Source organism: Anas acuta, chromosome 3 (genome assembly GCF_963932015.1).
Source record: "Anas acuta chromosome 3, bAnaAcu1.1, whole genome shotgun sequence".
In the NCBI taxonomy this organism is placed as follows: Eukaryota; Metazoa; Chordata; class Aves; order Anseriformes; family Anatidae; genus Anas; species Anas acuta.
Window position 1 is genome coordinate 32,023,671 of NC_088981.1, and position 14,270 is coordinate 32,037,940.

Below are 14,270 nucleotides of genomic sequence, written 5' to 3' on the forward strand. Positions count from 1 at the left end.
TTAGCCACAACACCACAGATACATTCTTGAGTGACAAATACTTGAACTGATTTGTAAAGCTAATGTATGCTTTTATAATTCTACATGCTTCACCAGAACAGAGTTATAATCAATGACTGAACTGCTGTGCTGTCAGCTGAAGCCTGCAAATAAAGAAACCTTCTGGAAAACCAGAACTATTAAAATATCTGATACTGCCAGACAAGGAAAAAATATTTTCTACTTTGATTTCTGCTGTTCTTTCTCTATCTCAAAAGTGAAGTCCTACATGAAATACTACAACAGGGAAACTTGATCAGGAAGTGTAAAATGAAAAAGGGACAGCAAATCAGTTTTTTTGTGCAAACACATTTAAATGCTTTTGTTTTAACCTAGGTCAGATTAATTGTTAATGTGAAGTTTGGCAACGTGGAGGTAACATCAATTTTCTAATAAGGCATTTTACATAGAACAGGTTTTTGCAGAGTTAATAAGTAACTCTATTAGTAAGTAAAGACAAAAATAAATTATTGAAAATAAATTTTCAGATACTTCAGTTTCTTCTGTTAACAATGCCAGGAAACAATTTGGCTGTTTTTACTGAGTAGGAAAAGGTTTCTCTTTTAATATCCAAGAAGTCTTAAAAATAATATGAATGTGCAAAGTGTGTCCAACAACATAACCTTGAAACTATTGTATTCTCATTTTTATCTCTGAGGTTCCTACCAAAACTATATTTTATAAGCCAAATTCTCATTGTCATAAAGTATTAAATTCATTTAAGAGTACTGCACAATGCTAAATTGATTCTGAATATGAATATTAGCAAACAGCTCTCCTGATGATGAGAGAAGGGAACAATAGCTCGCTTTTTACAGAAAAGTCTGTAAACAGTTACTGCAAGAAAAGAACGATACAAAAACACAATCAGAGCTTAGGCTAAAATATATTACCATATTTGAAACGTTTTAACTAGTAATGACTTAGATATATCATCTAAAATAAACTTTATGCTTGTCAGAGCACTAGAGAAATAGCAGCTTTCTCTATTACGAGTATATTGTGATTTTCCCTAACTTAATTTCAGAAATAGTTGAAAGTCTCTAACGCTTAGTTTTGTCTCATATACAGATATTTAAAATATATTTAATAATAATAATAAATACACTGTATTGTTTCTTACGCTAAAAATGTTCCAGGCTTTTTCAGCAAACTCTTTTGAGTTAAGAAATTACGTTTATCCAAGTTTGATGCATTTTTACTGTACAGCTGTGAAGCTGAAGGGTATATAAGGTTTCTATTTCAGATCACAGAAGACTTAACTTTATTTTGCTGAGGAGAGTTTGTAAGAATTTAGTGTTTTAGCTTACTTCTGTATTTCAAATCATGTTAAAAGTTGACTTTTTTTTTTTATTTCAGCTGTACAAAGGTAGAATTAATGCTACTAGTCATGTTATTCAACATCCAATGTATGGAGCTGGACACAAATTTCGTACTCTTCATTTACCTGTCTCAACAACTCTAGCGGAAGTTCTTGATCGCGTGTCAGGCAAGTTTGCAATATATCTTGTTTTATTTTTTAAGTAGTTTAAAAAATAAAAGTAAAATAAAAAGGAAGCCTAAACTAAGTGTTTTTTACATGTATATTTGTAATGGTCATAGGTATTTGCCAGATGTAACACAGAGGTCTCAACCGCAAGCTTTTGCAAATGCTTTGCATGTTCCACTTCCATCTTTTCCTTCCATAGAACTCAGTATCTGGTAATTTAGCTACCATTTTTGTGGGGAAGGTTGGATTTTTGTTTGTTTGTTTTGTTTTTAAGTATTCGTGTATGGTTGCAAATATACCTTGAGAGATTTAAGAATACAAGTGATACTGCAAATACTAGTCTTTAAAATGCCCTGTCTTTCACCCAGTCACTTAAATATTCCCAAATAATAGCATGTGAATATCCCAAAATGAAGATGAAATGGTGTTGCTATGAAAAGGACATAAATGATGGATATTCTGTAGATAAAGATTTGTACATTGTATAAAATTTTCAGTTTACTTACTAAATGGAGATTGAAAAGCATATCAAAAATATCAAGGCATGAATTTATTTGAAATTTAAATAAAAATAAATATTTGCACTAGTTGAATACACATGGGGCAATGAATCTATAGGGGGCTGTGTTGACCAGGCCTCCACATTCCATAATTAGCTGTGAAGTGTGCATTTAGCTGCATACATCTCTGACTAGGTATGTATGTTCTTATATGTGGTTAGGTTTGTATGTGTATTTTTTTTTTAATGCCTCTTTAAAATCTTTATATTTAATTAATTAACAAATGCATTAGGGCAATAAATGTGTTACCTAATGAGTTGATAGAAGTACTCTAATAGTATTTGGCATTTCCAACACCAGATAAAACAACGTTTGCTTCAGGATGTTGATCAAAAACAGTGAAGTCTAGAAAAATGCTTGAAGCTTATTTATCAGGGAATAATTTACTGTTTCACATGGAAATCTGTATTCACTTAGCATCCAGACATGCTCATGTGTGGATTGTTACCAAGGTCTCTAGTTCCTTGTGCTATTTACAGTCAGAATTGCTCTAATGGGGGAGGCTGTCATGCACATGAGGTAAGGATCTGTTGTTGAGCCGTGACATAACCTGTACTGAATAGCTGCCTCGGTGGTGCATTGTGCTCAACTTGATAGCCAGTGCTAACAGGGACTGGGGAGGGGAATGTGGTGATGTGATGTGCGGTAATGCACATAATTGAAATCGATCAAATGCTGACTGCTTAAGGTGTCATAACTCTGCTTTATGCTACCGAATTGTTTCGTTTAGAATTGGAAAAATTAGTTCTGGGACAGTTCAGGTTCTTTTATGTTTTCCTCTCATCTGTTGTGATTTTTCTGATGGTATTAAAAGCTCTGTGATTCTTATATGTCATTCAATGAAGTCCATGGTTAGGATAGTAAAGGAGTTTTGAATATACAAGGAGTAAACTGTGTGCTTAGGGTGATGGAGGGAGAGAAGGGATTGACTGGGGTGGAAAAGAAGAAAAGACTGTCACCACTGCAACAGTAGGGAGTCATGAAGATCCTGTGTTGGAGGCTTTCCCTTGGATTATTTTTTCTTTCATTAACTATGCTACTAATGTTTTCTACTATTTTAAGATCTCCAATTGATCATTTTGTATGTTCTGCAAATATAAATCATAAGTACATTCATTTTGTACTTTTTTTTTTTAACGTCTTAAGAAAAAAGAAAGCAGAGTATAAAACCATTGCTTAATCTGCTGCTAACATCGCTTCACCAGAGGAAGAAAATGTGCAGTGTCATGGTTGATAGGAATGCTTAGGATGAGTACCAGTTGTTTTGTATTCCATCCACCTTAGTTTTAATTTACTGGTTGTGAGAAGTCAGGAAGACTGAAAAACAAAGGTGGATATTACTTGAATACTAAAAATACTGGTGCTTGAGCATCCTCAGTAGTTTAATTAACAAACTTTAAATTGTCTGTCAATAAATGGGCATTCAGTCCATAGGGACCAAGCTAGAGTTAATCTGAAGTTTAAATAATACTAATGGATATTTTTTAAAAGTCCATACCCAGTGTGAAATATGTATCCACAAATATATATATACACATGTATACATAACTAGATGAAAATTTAGTGTGGACGTTGAGTCCTCAGTAGTACAGCTTTATACTCTTATCTTCTCCAAAGCAATTGGAGAATGATTGGCAATTTTAATGCCACTGTTGCAATTTACAAGGTGTAAAATAAACCACTGTTTTTCTAATCTCAGTTTAATCTCATTTTAGTTGTTTGCAGTTGTGTTTTAATTTATGTATACTTGACCTGTCATGTAGTAGTTTTAACAGTTTTAAATTGACAGAGGGCTTTTTTTGGGAAGAGGAGGCCAGAATTACAATACCTTAACGTTTAGATATTTATAAGAATATTACTGCCTGAGATAGAAGTCTAAGCTATGTAAACCGTTGAGAATAGTCATTTTAAGAGCCTAGAAACTGGTAACAAAATCATTCTCTCCTGCTTTTTTTCCCGTGTAGATACACCCAGCATCACAGCTAAGCTAATTAATGAACAGAAGGAAGATAAAGAAAAAAAGAACTATGAAGAAAAAGAAAAAGTTAAAGCAGAAAATGGATTCCAGGACAATTACAGTGTTGTCGTTGCTTCTGGTATGTTTTTTAATTCCATCTTCTGAAAAAAAGAGAACCTTTCTGACATTGGAAGTGAAAGGAAAATCATATCTACCAAATAATTCATTGAATTACTGATGCTTAGAAAAAAAAATACAGTGCCCAGTTCATCTAAGTGGCTGCTAAGCAGCAAAGATGAGTTCCTGGTAGTAGAACTGCTGCTTCTGCTGAATTATATACTTGGGCAAATTTGTACCTAAATGTGGCTGTGGTATGTTGTGGATGCTGTGGCTAGTGTAGGCACATACCTGGAGTATAGATTATATGGTAAGATATTAATGTTTGTGTACTATTAATAGTGGTTGGGTATTAATTCCTCAGCCTTTCTGCAGCGTTTCGTGCATCAGAGTTTAACCACCTATTTCCACAATATGTTTTGGAAATACAAGAATTCATGTACTTTACATAACAACTGTGTTTAAAAACTGTCAGATGCATAAGTCATATAAGCACAAAGCCATGTTATTCCACTTGGAAACCACAGATAAAGGGTCTTCTTCCAAAGCTTTCACCTTGTAAAAAAATCACTTGAAGGTCCTTCTGAAATCACTCATAAACCCTTCTTCAAAATTGCTATGGAGATTATAGATTGAACACAGTAGTCTTGCAGTGGTACAAGAAGATTACAGTTCAGGTGATGGCTATAGAGATAATTATTCTTTCAGTTTGAAGTTTTGGTGTGTTTGAGAGATTATTAAACTTCAAACTACCCTTTTCCTGTCCAGCTTTCTGCCCTCATTGAGCTTTCTTATTTCATTTACACTTCGTGAAGCATGAAGAAGAGATGCTGATTTCATTTGACTTCTGGCACCAATATTTCTTAAGCTTTTCCTTCCAGGATTTTAGATGTAGATATAATTCTAAACTCAACTGTTGAATTAGGGAAGCAGTTTCATGGATCTTGTTATATATTTAGAACAATACAGCTGCTTGTTAATTACGGTATCTTTATTTGCAGAGATTCTTGCAGTAGGTGCCACTTAAACAGAATAAACGTGTTTTGATGAGATCTAAAACATTAAGAGATTTATGTTAAGGGTTAAAACATGAATAAAGAATCTGGGAAGGAAAAAAAAGCAAAACAAAAAAAACATTTCAATATTGAAGATAAGGCATAGCATAACCAGCTGTCTTATCCCACTTTTATCTCTGATCATACTGCTTGATATAACCCATGGCCTGTTCAGAAAGAAACAGACTTCAGTTCTTCCTTTTTTTTTTGTTTGTATTTCTTCCGGTTAGGTAAACAGCTTATATGTAAATTCATTTAATTTGCATTTGGTTTTACTGCTTGTTCATGGAACCTTTTCTTCTTTTGTTTATAGCTTTTTATGTTTCCTGTTTTGTACATTAGTCTCGTCAAAAAGTCACACAGCCACTGTTTAACTTGTTCCCTATTGGCAAAATTATTAGAGAGCAGAGATGTTATTTGCTGCCTGATCTTACTGAGACAAGCTGTTTTAGTGGACTGAGATTGAGTATTATAGCTGCTCCTACTGATCAGCTGAATCCAGAACGTATTACAACATTTCAGGTCATGATGATGTTAGTTTGCCAGCTGCTCTCGGCAGATTATAATGCAGTAGTTTTATGTGTCTTTGTATTTGGATCTGTTACCTTCTTTACTTGGTCTATTGCCTGTCTAGAAGGGTACACAATGCAAGTCCAGTTTTGATGTACCTTGAGTCAATTTGGCTGTCTCAAAATATGGCAGTCTTGAAAACTCGGTAAGCTTTCATGGATCTATTCTGCCTTTTAGTTTTCACGTGTGCTTACTAAAAAAGTTTTGACCAAGGCAACTTTAAAAGCATGTTCAAAGATGCCATTCTTCACTTGTGTTACTGCCAGTAATACAATTGAAGTCACCTTGTAGGTGACAAGTCGTAGGTCAGACAAATGTTTCTTATTTATAGGCTGTATGCTGATATGTGTGTCAATGTAGAATTTTTTGCCTTAGGTTCTTTCAGTTGGAAAAGCAACCTAGAAAAGTTTTACCATAGGACCCATTGATAGATTATTTCTTAAACTCAGTTAAAGAACAGAATCAGGGTAGTTGTTGCCTTCTTCTTTGGATGATATGATCTAGTACAGTTACAGCTTGGTTTATGTTTGGAGCTTAAGAGGCCATGCAGCCTTACAACTGTAAAAACACTGGGATTAGATCCAAATATTTTTTATATATGAATGTTGTTTGGGTGTTTAATTTGTTGGTACTGAAAATTTTAACTTTTTTTGCTGGAATGGAAGGCATTGAGTGCATTGCAGCTTGGCTAGCTGAAGTTATGAAATACCATAACTTCAAGTTTTGTTTTTTTTTTATCTCTGTACTAGGTTTGAAATCTCAGTCAAAAAGAGCTGTTTCATCCACCCCTCCACGTCCACCATCAAGACGAGGAAGAGTGATTGCAGATAAAGTGGGTACCTCTTCCTCAGGAGGAGAATCTTCCAGCAAGACTATTAGTGTTCCAGTTTTTCATCTATACCATAAACTTCTACCAGGTGACTTTAATAACCATTTTTCGACTTCAAAAAATGGTCATTTTCAATGGTTGGTAGGTCATTAGAAAGTAGATATAAAGATGATGTACATCTTTATTTTATTTGGTCTCTTGTGGTGTGGAGTACTTCTGGGTTGGTAACAGGATGTGGAGCATGGTAACCATTAGCTTGAAACATTTATGTAACAGTTATAACTGTTAAGTATTAGTTCCTAAATAAAATCTTAAAAACATTTCTACTTAGGAGTAAGGAGGTTGTTGTTTTTTTGTCAACTGACATGCATTTTATTTGACCTGCAAGGCAATGTTAAACTGGCATTTGTGCCCTGTGATTTCATGTTCTCAGTGGGCAGCCAACTGGCATCCCATTCTGGAGGGCTGATTTGCCCCTACAGGAATATTCCTGAATTCCATAATATTTGTGTTTTCAAAAGCAGCATGTCTTAAGTAGTTAGTTGTGTTTTACGTATAGCAGATATGCAATCACATTTTATCAGTTATCTGGATAAAGCTGGTGGTACAGATGTGTTTGAGGGCATGTAGGAGAGAGGTTGGGGACTGGAATTCTTAACCTTAGATCAGTGATAAAGGACAGGAACATGCATAAAATACTTGAATATTGTGCAGAAGGGATTCTTATCTACTTCATGCTATAAAAACAAAGAAGCAGCTAATAGAATTAATAATTAGTAAACCTCTAATCAAAGTTGTTTAGCCCTCACTGCCCGTTTCAATATCTAGCTGGTAAAAGTTGACTGTCTACTAATGGTGCTGTAGACCATTCTGTATTAGTGTAATGGTCTCATTGTTCATATTTCTTGTGCAAGTGCCAATTGTCACACACATACACACAAAAAAAAAAGGCAGAATCATTGATGGAAATGGCAGAAAACTTACTTCACTTAGATGATGTAGTAATATAAACTCTAGCAGAACAAAAACACTGCTAGTTTTCATTTCTTAAGGCACCATCCTCCGTTGAAGAAACAGATTGCTACTAAAGGCCTTCCTGGGATTTGTGCTCCTTGATCGAGTACAGTCAAGATGAAATGAGTGTGCTAAGTGTATTAACTGATCCAATTCTAAAACATTTCCCTTTACATATAAAGTTTAGTAATTATTAGGGAAAAAAAAACTGTTCTCACTCAAGAATAGCTTGTAATTTTAATGAAGAACATGCACAGAGTGGCCAAAGTCCCCATTTCAGTAATCAATTTGGGCTGTAGTTGCATGTGTATTTCAAGTCTACAGGGCTGCTGAAAAAAGTATTCCTTGCACTGCCATTTGTTTTCTCTTGTTGAATTACTGTGTCTCGAGATTAGTGTAGTGACCTTAGAGCTTAGGGTTGGGACTGATAGGACTGAAAAAAGAACTATGTTTTTGTTTGTTTTCCACTTTCTTCCACTTCAGCCTTTTTACCTTGTGGTTGTATATTTTTATGCCACCATAATTCGAGGGGTGGAATTTAATTGTGGGGGGCAGGCAGTACCTGTTTAAAATGCACATCAAATTACAGCTTTAGCCATTTTTAGCCATTTAGCCCAAGCACCAAGTGCTTGGGCTGTCAGCACAGAGCTGCTGAAGGTAATGTTGGCATAGTTCTCTGATTCTCTGTTCCAAACTGATGGGGCCCCTTTTCCCAAGAGAACAAATATTAAAAGTCAGGCCTTGATTTAGAGCCAGATAATTTTTACTCTACTTGGCATCTGTGGTACACGTAACAAACAGCACCTGGACATGTATGTTAAAATAACCCAGTCATAATTTTCAGCTCTGACTCAATGCCATTGTTGTTTAGGCCAGCCGTTACCAGCTGAAATGACACTTGCCCAGCTTCTGACTCTCCTGTATGACCGTAAACTCCCTCAAGGATACCGATCAATAGACTTGACAGTTAAGCTTGGTTCCAAAGTCATCTCAGATCCAAGCTTATCAAAAACAGACTCATTTAAACGTCTTCACACAGAAAAAGGTGAGGGTTTTTTTTTTCATTCTGGTTGTTCATTTGGTTTCATACGTTTTCGGTTTCTTTGTTTTTAAAATGCTTTTATTTTGAAAAAAATGGATTTAATTGTTTTGTTAAGGAACAGTTTTCTTTATTCTCTTGCATGTAGTTCCTGAGCTATTCACTATGAGGCAAGTACTAAACTTCATGATAAATAACAGATTTACTTCTTGTTTTCAGACTCTATATGTAAGGTTCACCAGTATGGTTTTTCTGGCTTCTCTTTTCTTTCTTTGCTGTATTGTTGTATATGATGTGATTACATGATTGTGTAGATACCGTGCGTTTTATTTCTTGACATGTATGCCAGTTACCATTAGTAACTGTGCTAATAACCAGGACAGATTAAGTAATGCAAGATCTGTGTGAAACCGTATCAGTTATAGGATGAAGTTATTGTTGAGCATTTTGGTGGGAAAAAAATGAGCAATTTATGTAAGGTGGTCTTTTTCAGCTATAAACTCTTCACGAGATATTAACATACTCTTATCTCCTAGATGAAAGACATTAAAAAAAAAAAAAAGTGTTGTCATACTTCTAATGTTAACAAAATTTGAAAGGTATAGGTAGAATTCTAATAAAACAAAATTCTAATAGTTAACATTTAAACTTGTATAAATGATCCCCAATTCTGGCACTGGATTTGCAATTATTGCTAAAAAGCACTCTTTTTTTTTTTATATATATATTCTTGTACTTACTCATTTCAGGTTCTTGACTCAGATTTTGCTGAAAAAGGAGATGCTACTTTTGAAGTACACTTTTAAGTGAAGAGGAAGAAACAAACACCGTGTTGATGATGATGTAATAATTTCTTTTATGCCTGTGTTTTTTGTAGAACATGCAGATTTACTGGGACCTTGCCCTGAAGATGAAGCAATCAGTCCTGGGGATGAGTGTATGGATGCAGTGCTAGATGAATCACTTCTTGAAACATGTCCCATTCAGTCTCCGCTGCAAGTTTTTGCAGGAATGGGTGGATTGGCCCTCATTGCAGAGAGACTCCCTATGCTTTATCCCGATGTAATTCAACAAGTGAGTGAAAAAATCAGCATAGAAAAACACGCTAACACTTTTTTTGTTTGTTTAACGACAACATTTTCTCCGTATTTCTGTATGGTTCAGTTTGACATCTCAGTCATATGGGGAAGCTACTTTAAAATAGGCATGTGCATGGCTCCACAGCAGTGCAGCTATAAATGATGCTTCCCTGTACTTGTTAGTTGGCTTTAGTAGCCATGTCTCTGTGAAACAAAAGCAGGAATTCAGTGTTGCTTCTTGCTTTGCTTCTGTTAATTCCTAAAATATTTTGGAGGGTAGTATAGCACAGAGTTACTGATAAAGCCATACTTGCTTATCATTCGGTTGTTCATGTAAATGTTCTCTCTTGTGATTTTTTTGTGGTTAAGTGAAATGCAGTTCTTGGTGTGGATTATATAGTTTTTAGTTTATGTATTATAATCATAAATAACCTTGCAATCTGAATTAACTTTATTGTAATAAATAGTATATAAATTGTATAGTAAATACATGCTAATTTACTTGTATATTTATGATTATAATTGTATAAGAGAACTTCTGTAGAGGTGCTGCTAGGCTTTTCAGAAGTGTCAACAGTATCATTAGTGTGGAATTACTCCTTTGGCTGCTCTCCTAGGTACAAAAGTAATTGTTATGAAATACGGAAACAATAAGCCACAAGTTGTTCAAATTCTAGTTGTCAGTATATTTGAAATTTTTTCCTAATAAGTAAGATGGTGAATATTTATTCCTTTTGAAATGGAGTTAATCATGAATGAAGGGTGCTGTTCAGTACCCTGACCGCAAAACTATAGCAGGAGTGGGAACACTGTCATGAGACCAGGTAATTATTATAAATCCTTTGTTAATAGCAATGCAATTCAGGAGGAGCATGCTAAATATTGATGGCAGGTAATGTGAGAGGACAGTTATTCCACAGGTCTTTCGGAGGTCACTTACTAAGCCTGTACAAGACCTAAAAGTTGAGGAAATGTGTTCATATAAGCAACTACTGTCATTTGAAATGCAGTGAAATAGCATGTAGTCTATGTTGAAAAACACTGATTCCTGGAATTCTGCAACAGATGAAAATCAGCTTATAACTGGAAGAAATTTGAACCTTTTTTTTTCCTTCTTTCTCTGTTGTCCTGGAAAGTTATTTTCTTTTTTTTTTTTTAAAAAAAAAAAAAAAAAAAAAAAAACGAACAATAATGATGACAATTTGAATGTTTGGATTCACATATTGAATAAGAATTCTGTGATCTATAAAAACAAATTAAGTATGGTAATGCTAAATAGAAGATTCAGAGTTAAAACGAATGAGTTATCCAGACTCATTGTTCTATGATTTTACTATCTTTAAATCACTGATACTTGCCATTCTGCAAATGCTATATTTTAAGATTTTCCCAATTATTCTCTTATTATGTGGATAATTGGAATCAATACAGATAGACATAATTTTGACTTCTAATTAGGAATTCAGCATTCTGAATAAATTCTGCGAGAGCTTTTCAGATAAATTTTTTCCACTTTAGATCATTTTGGTGATAAGTACCAACATGTGAAATATGATTGCATCAGTTGATCTGAGTATCATGAAAGCCTGGAGCTGCTGTGATGTTTACTCATGAGAGGGACCTGAGTGTATCCATTGGTTTTATGTGGCAATGTTTTGGTAGCCAAAGTGCGTGGCTGTTTGCTCGGGAACTGTACAAATGTTATCCTCTGTAAACTCTGATACCCATTGTAATGCCTGGCTGCTTAATCACCCGTGCAGTGTTAGTTCATAAAACAGAACTACAGACTAGTGCATTAGAGCATAATTGTAATAAAACCCAGCAAATCAATCAAAAGCCTGAAAGGAACACACGAGTTCCTACAAGGCTGCTGAGAGATCCAAATTTCTCCTTAGTTGGTAAAGCAGTTAGGATGAGTTGTTCTTCTTTTAGAGTATGTAATTAAAAATTAACCATTCCTTGTTTACATTTTTAGGTGTCCAAAATAAACGGTCCATTTCTTATTTAACAGACTGATATATAAGATAATCTTCTGTATCATTATCTGGTGTAGTTTGTCTCCTATGCATCTAGGTTTTAAACATGTTTCAACTGAGGATTTTAGGTCGACAAAATATAGTTGCTTGTATATGTAGATATGGGACTCACTAGAACTGTTTTGAAAACGCAACAAGTTTTCAAAACCTTATTAACCATTCAGCCTGGTCCCTCTCTCTGTAAACTGTAGTGTATTTAATGTGATTTTTAATGGTGTCCTTTATTAAGATTTCAAGATCCTAATTTTAATATTTTTTGTATAGGTGATTAACTGAACAAATACCAATTTTTGTTGTTGTTGTTGTTCTTTAAGGTGAGCACTCCAGTAGTTACATCAACCACACAGGAAAAGCAGAAGGACAGCGATCAGTTTGAATGGGTTACCATTGAACAATCAGGGGAACTGGTGTATGAAGCACCAGAAACAATTGCTGCAGAACCTCCACCGATCAAGTCAACAGTTCAGACTATGTCTCCCATACCCGCTCATTCTTTGGCTGCCTTTGGTTTATTCCTTCGTCTCCCGGGCTATGCTGAGGTGCTACTAAAAGAACGGAAACATGCTCAGTGTCTGTTGAGATTGGTGTTGGGAGTTACAGATGATGGTGAAGGAAGTATGTGCTGCAATTACTATTATTCTTTTTTTTTTTTGGTAGACCACAGCTAGATCGTTTTACTTAATATTATTTATATTGTAATACTTTTAGCAGGAAGTTAGAATTGGTTTGTGCAATTTGTAAAGAACTGTGTTGTTAGCATCTTTGATAATCACTTCTATCTAAATACAACGTTCTTTCTGGTGAAGTTTTGTTGCAATCATCAGTATTCATATATTCACATCTAGATGTCAGAGTAATTGTAAAATAACTGCTGATCAGACTTACAGGTGATACTGTCAAGATGCCAGTGCACTCAGACAGAACATCTAAGTAGCAGGACATGCTCAATTAATTGAGTGAATTAATTGAGTGAATGTGTATTTCTGCAACCAAATGCAGAGTAACATGCATCGGAGCATAGCTACAGCAAATGTAGAGTAAACTGTTGGGAACTGCTTTGCAAAAGGAGATCTAGATTATTTGCTGAGCGGGAACTCTGCTGTAATGGTGTGAGTTCAGAAGGATAAAGGGAGTGCTCTTGGATGAATGAACAGATGAGCAGAGACAAGGTTATTTTTGTAGTAAGTCTTTGGAACCTGGAATAATGCATATAGTTCTAAGATTTGTATTTCTTAGGGTTTTGAAAAACTAAAGTGTTTGCAAAAGATGCTTTAGTGCTTTCAGACTTCTCCTTTCATTAAGATTTTAAAAACAGTGCTGTTTTTCCATACAGAAATCAGCTGGAGTTAATCTCCACTCAGCAAAAGAGTCTTTTTTACTGTCCTTTCTGTTCATCTTTTTATTTCTCCTGTATTTTGGTACAGGACGATAGACAGGAATAAACTGCATAACAAACATACAGCCTTGTTGCTTACTCCCACCTCATTTGAATAGTAATTAGCTAATGGACTGTGCACATTCACTCAGAGTACGATGTCTGTGAGTGATTTACTTTTGCAAAAAAATATTTGTACGTATTTTATAAACATACAAAGAGGCTAACACAAACCCTTACTTTTTAGGTTGCTTTTCTTTCTTCTTGTGTGCTTCCACTGTTGCCATTGGAATTCATTTCCAGAACATCATTTTTGTGATTGGTGTGGCCTGTCTTTAATTTTCAGGCTAAAATTACTCATATGCAGTTTGTGCCCAGTTACCATTATGCCAGCATTGTTCTTCGTTGTAAATAGCTATTCCTTCTTTGATGCATTTGTTGACAGGAATTGTATTCTTTCTTAGACTTTGGTTTTGCTGGACTAAATAGTCAATTTCTCCATTTGCTAAGCCAAAAGTGTGAATTCAGCTCTTTATCAAATGTGGAATAAATTGTAAACAGTTGTCCACATTAATTCTTTGTATAAAGTATTTTTCCTTTTCTGTTAGAAATGCATTTTTTCATACACCTAGAATCTTTTCTTTCTCGTGCAATGCAAAGAATACAAATTAATACAAATACAAATTCTGCACTTAAAAATTAATGGTTTATAGGTTAAATATTGATTCAGTCATCTGTGAAGGTAAATCATTGGGCAGATATTTAGGTAATTTTTTTGTCATTTGGCTACACCTTCAGTTGTAGAAGACTGTAAGATCAGCGTTTTTTCCAGAGTTACTCAGTTTTATTTATGAAGATACAAGTCAAAAGACATCTTGCTTTCTTGTTGTTTTCTTTACAAAGAGTATCAAATGGACACAAATTAACTGTTGTGTTAAGGCTGAGAGAGAAAATAAAATAAATATTATATTTATAAATATTATATATATATTATATATATATATATAAATTTATATAAATATATAAATATAATATAAATAAATATATACATTTATATAAATTAATTATATAATCATATATAAAAATATGAAGCAAACTTCTGAACAGAGTT

The 14,270-nt window shown here is 34.4% G+C and overlaps 1 protein-coding gene across 8 annotated transcripts in view; it reads left to right on the forward strand.

The window, feature by feature from the left end:
* The window catches only part of BIRC6 (baculoviral IAP repeat containing 6), a 172,629-nt gene that overhangs the window by 103,301 nt on the left and 55,058 nt on the right, over nucleotides 1–14,270 (forward strand). For all 8 annotated transcript variants that reach the window (XM_068676459.1, XM_068676462.1, XM_068676461.1 and 5 more), the window contains 6 exons: nucleotides 1,399–1,528; nucleotides 4,053–4,184; nucleotides 6,537–6,704; nucleotides 8,502–8,675; nucleotides 9,547–9,743; nucleotides 12,099–12,399. In XM_068676459.1, the coding sequence (XP_068532560.1) occupies nucleotides 1,399–1,528; nucleotides 4,053–4,184; nucleotides 6,537–6,704; nucleotides 8,502–8,675; nucleotides 9,547–9,743; nucleotides 12,099–12,399 (1,102 nt within the window). The remainder of the gene's footprint in view (nucleotides 1–1,398; nucleotides 1,529–4,052; nucleotides 4,185–6,536; nucleotides 6,705–8,501; nucleotides 8,676–9,546; nucleotides 9,744–12,098; nucleotides 12,400–14,270) is intronic.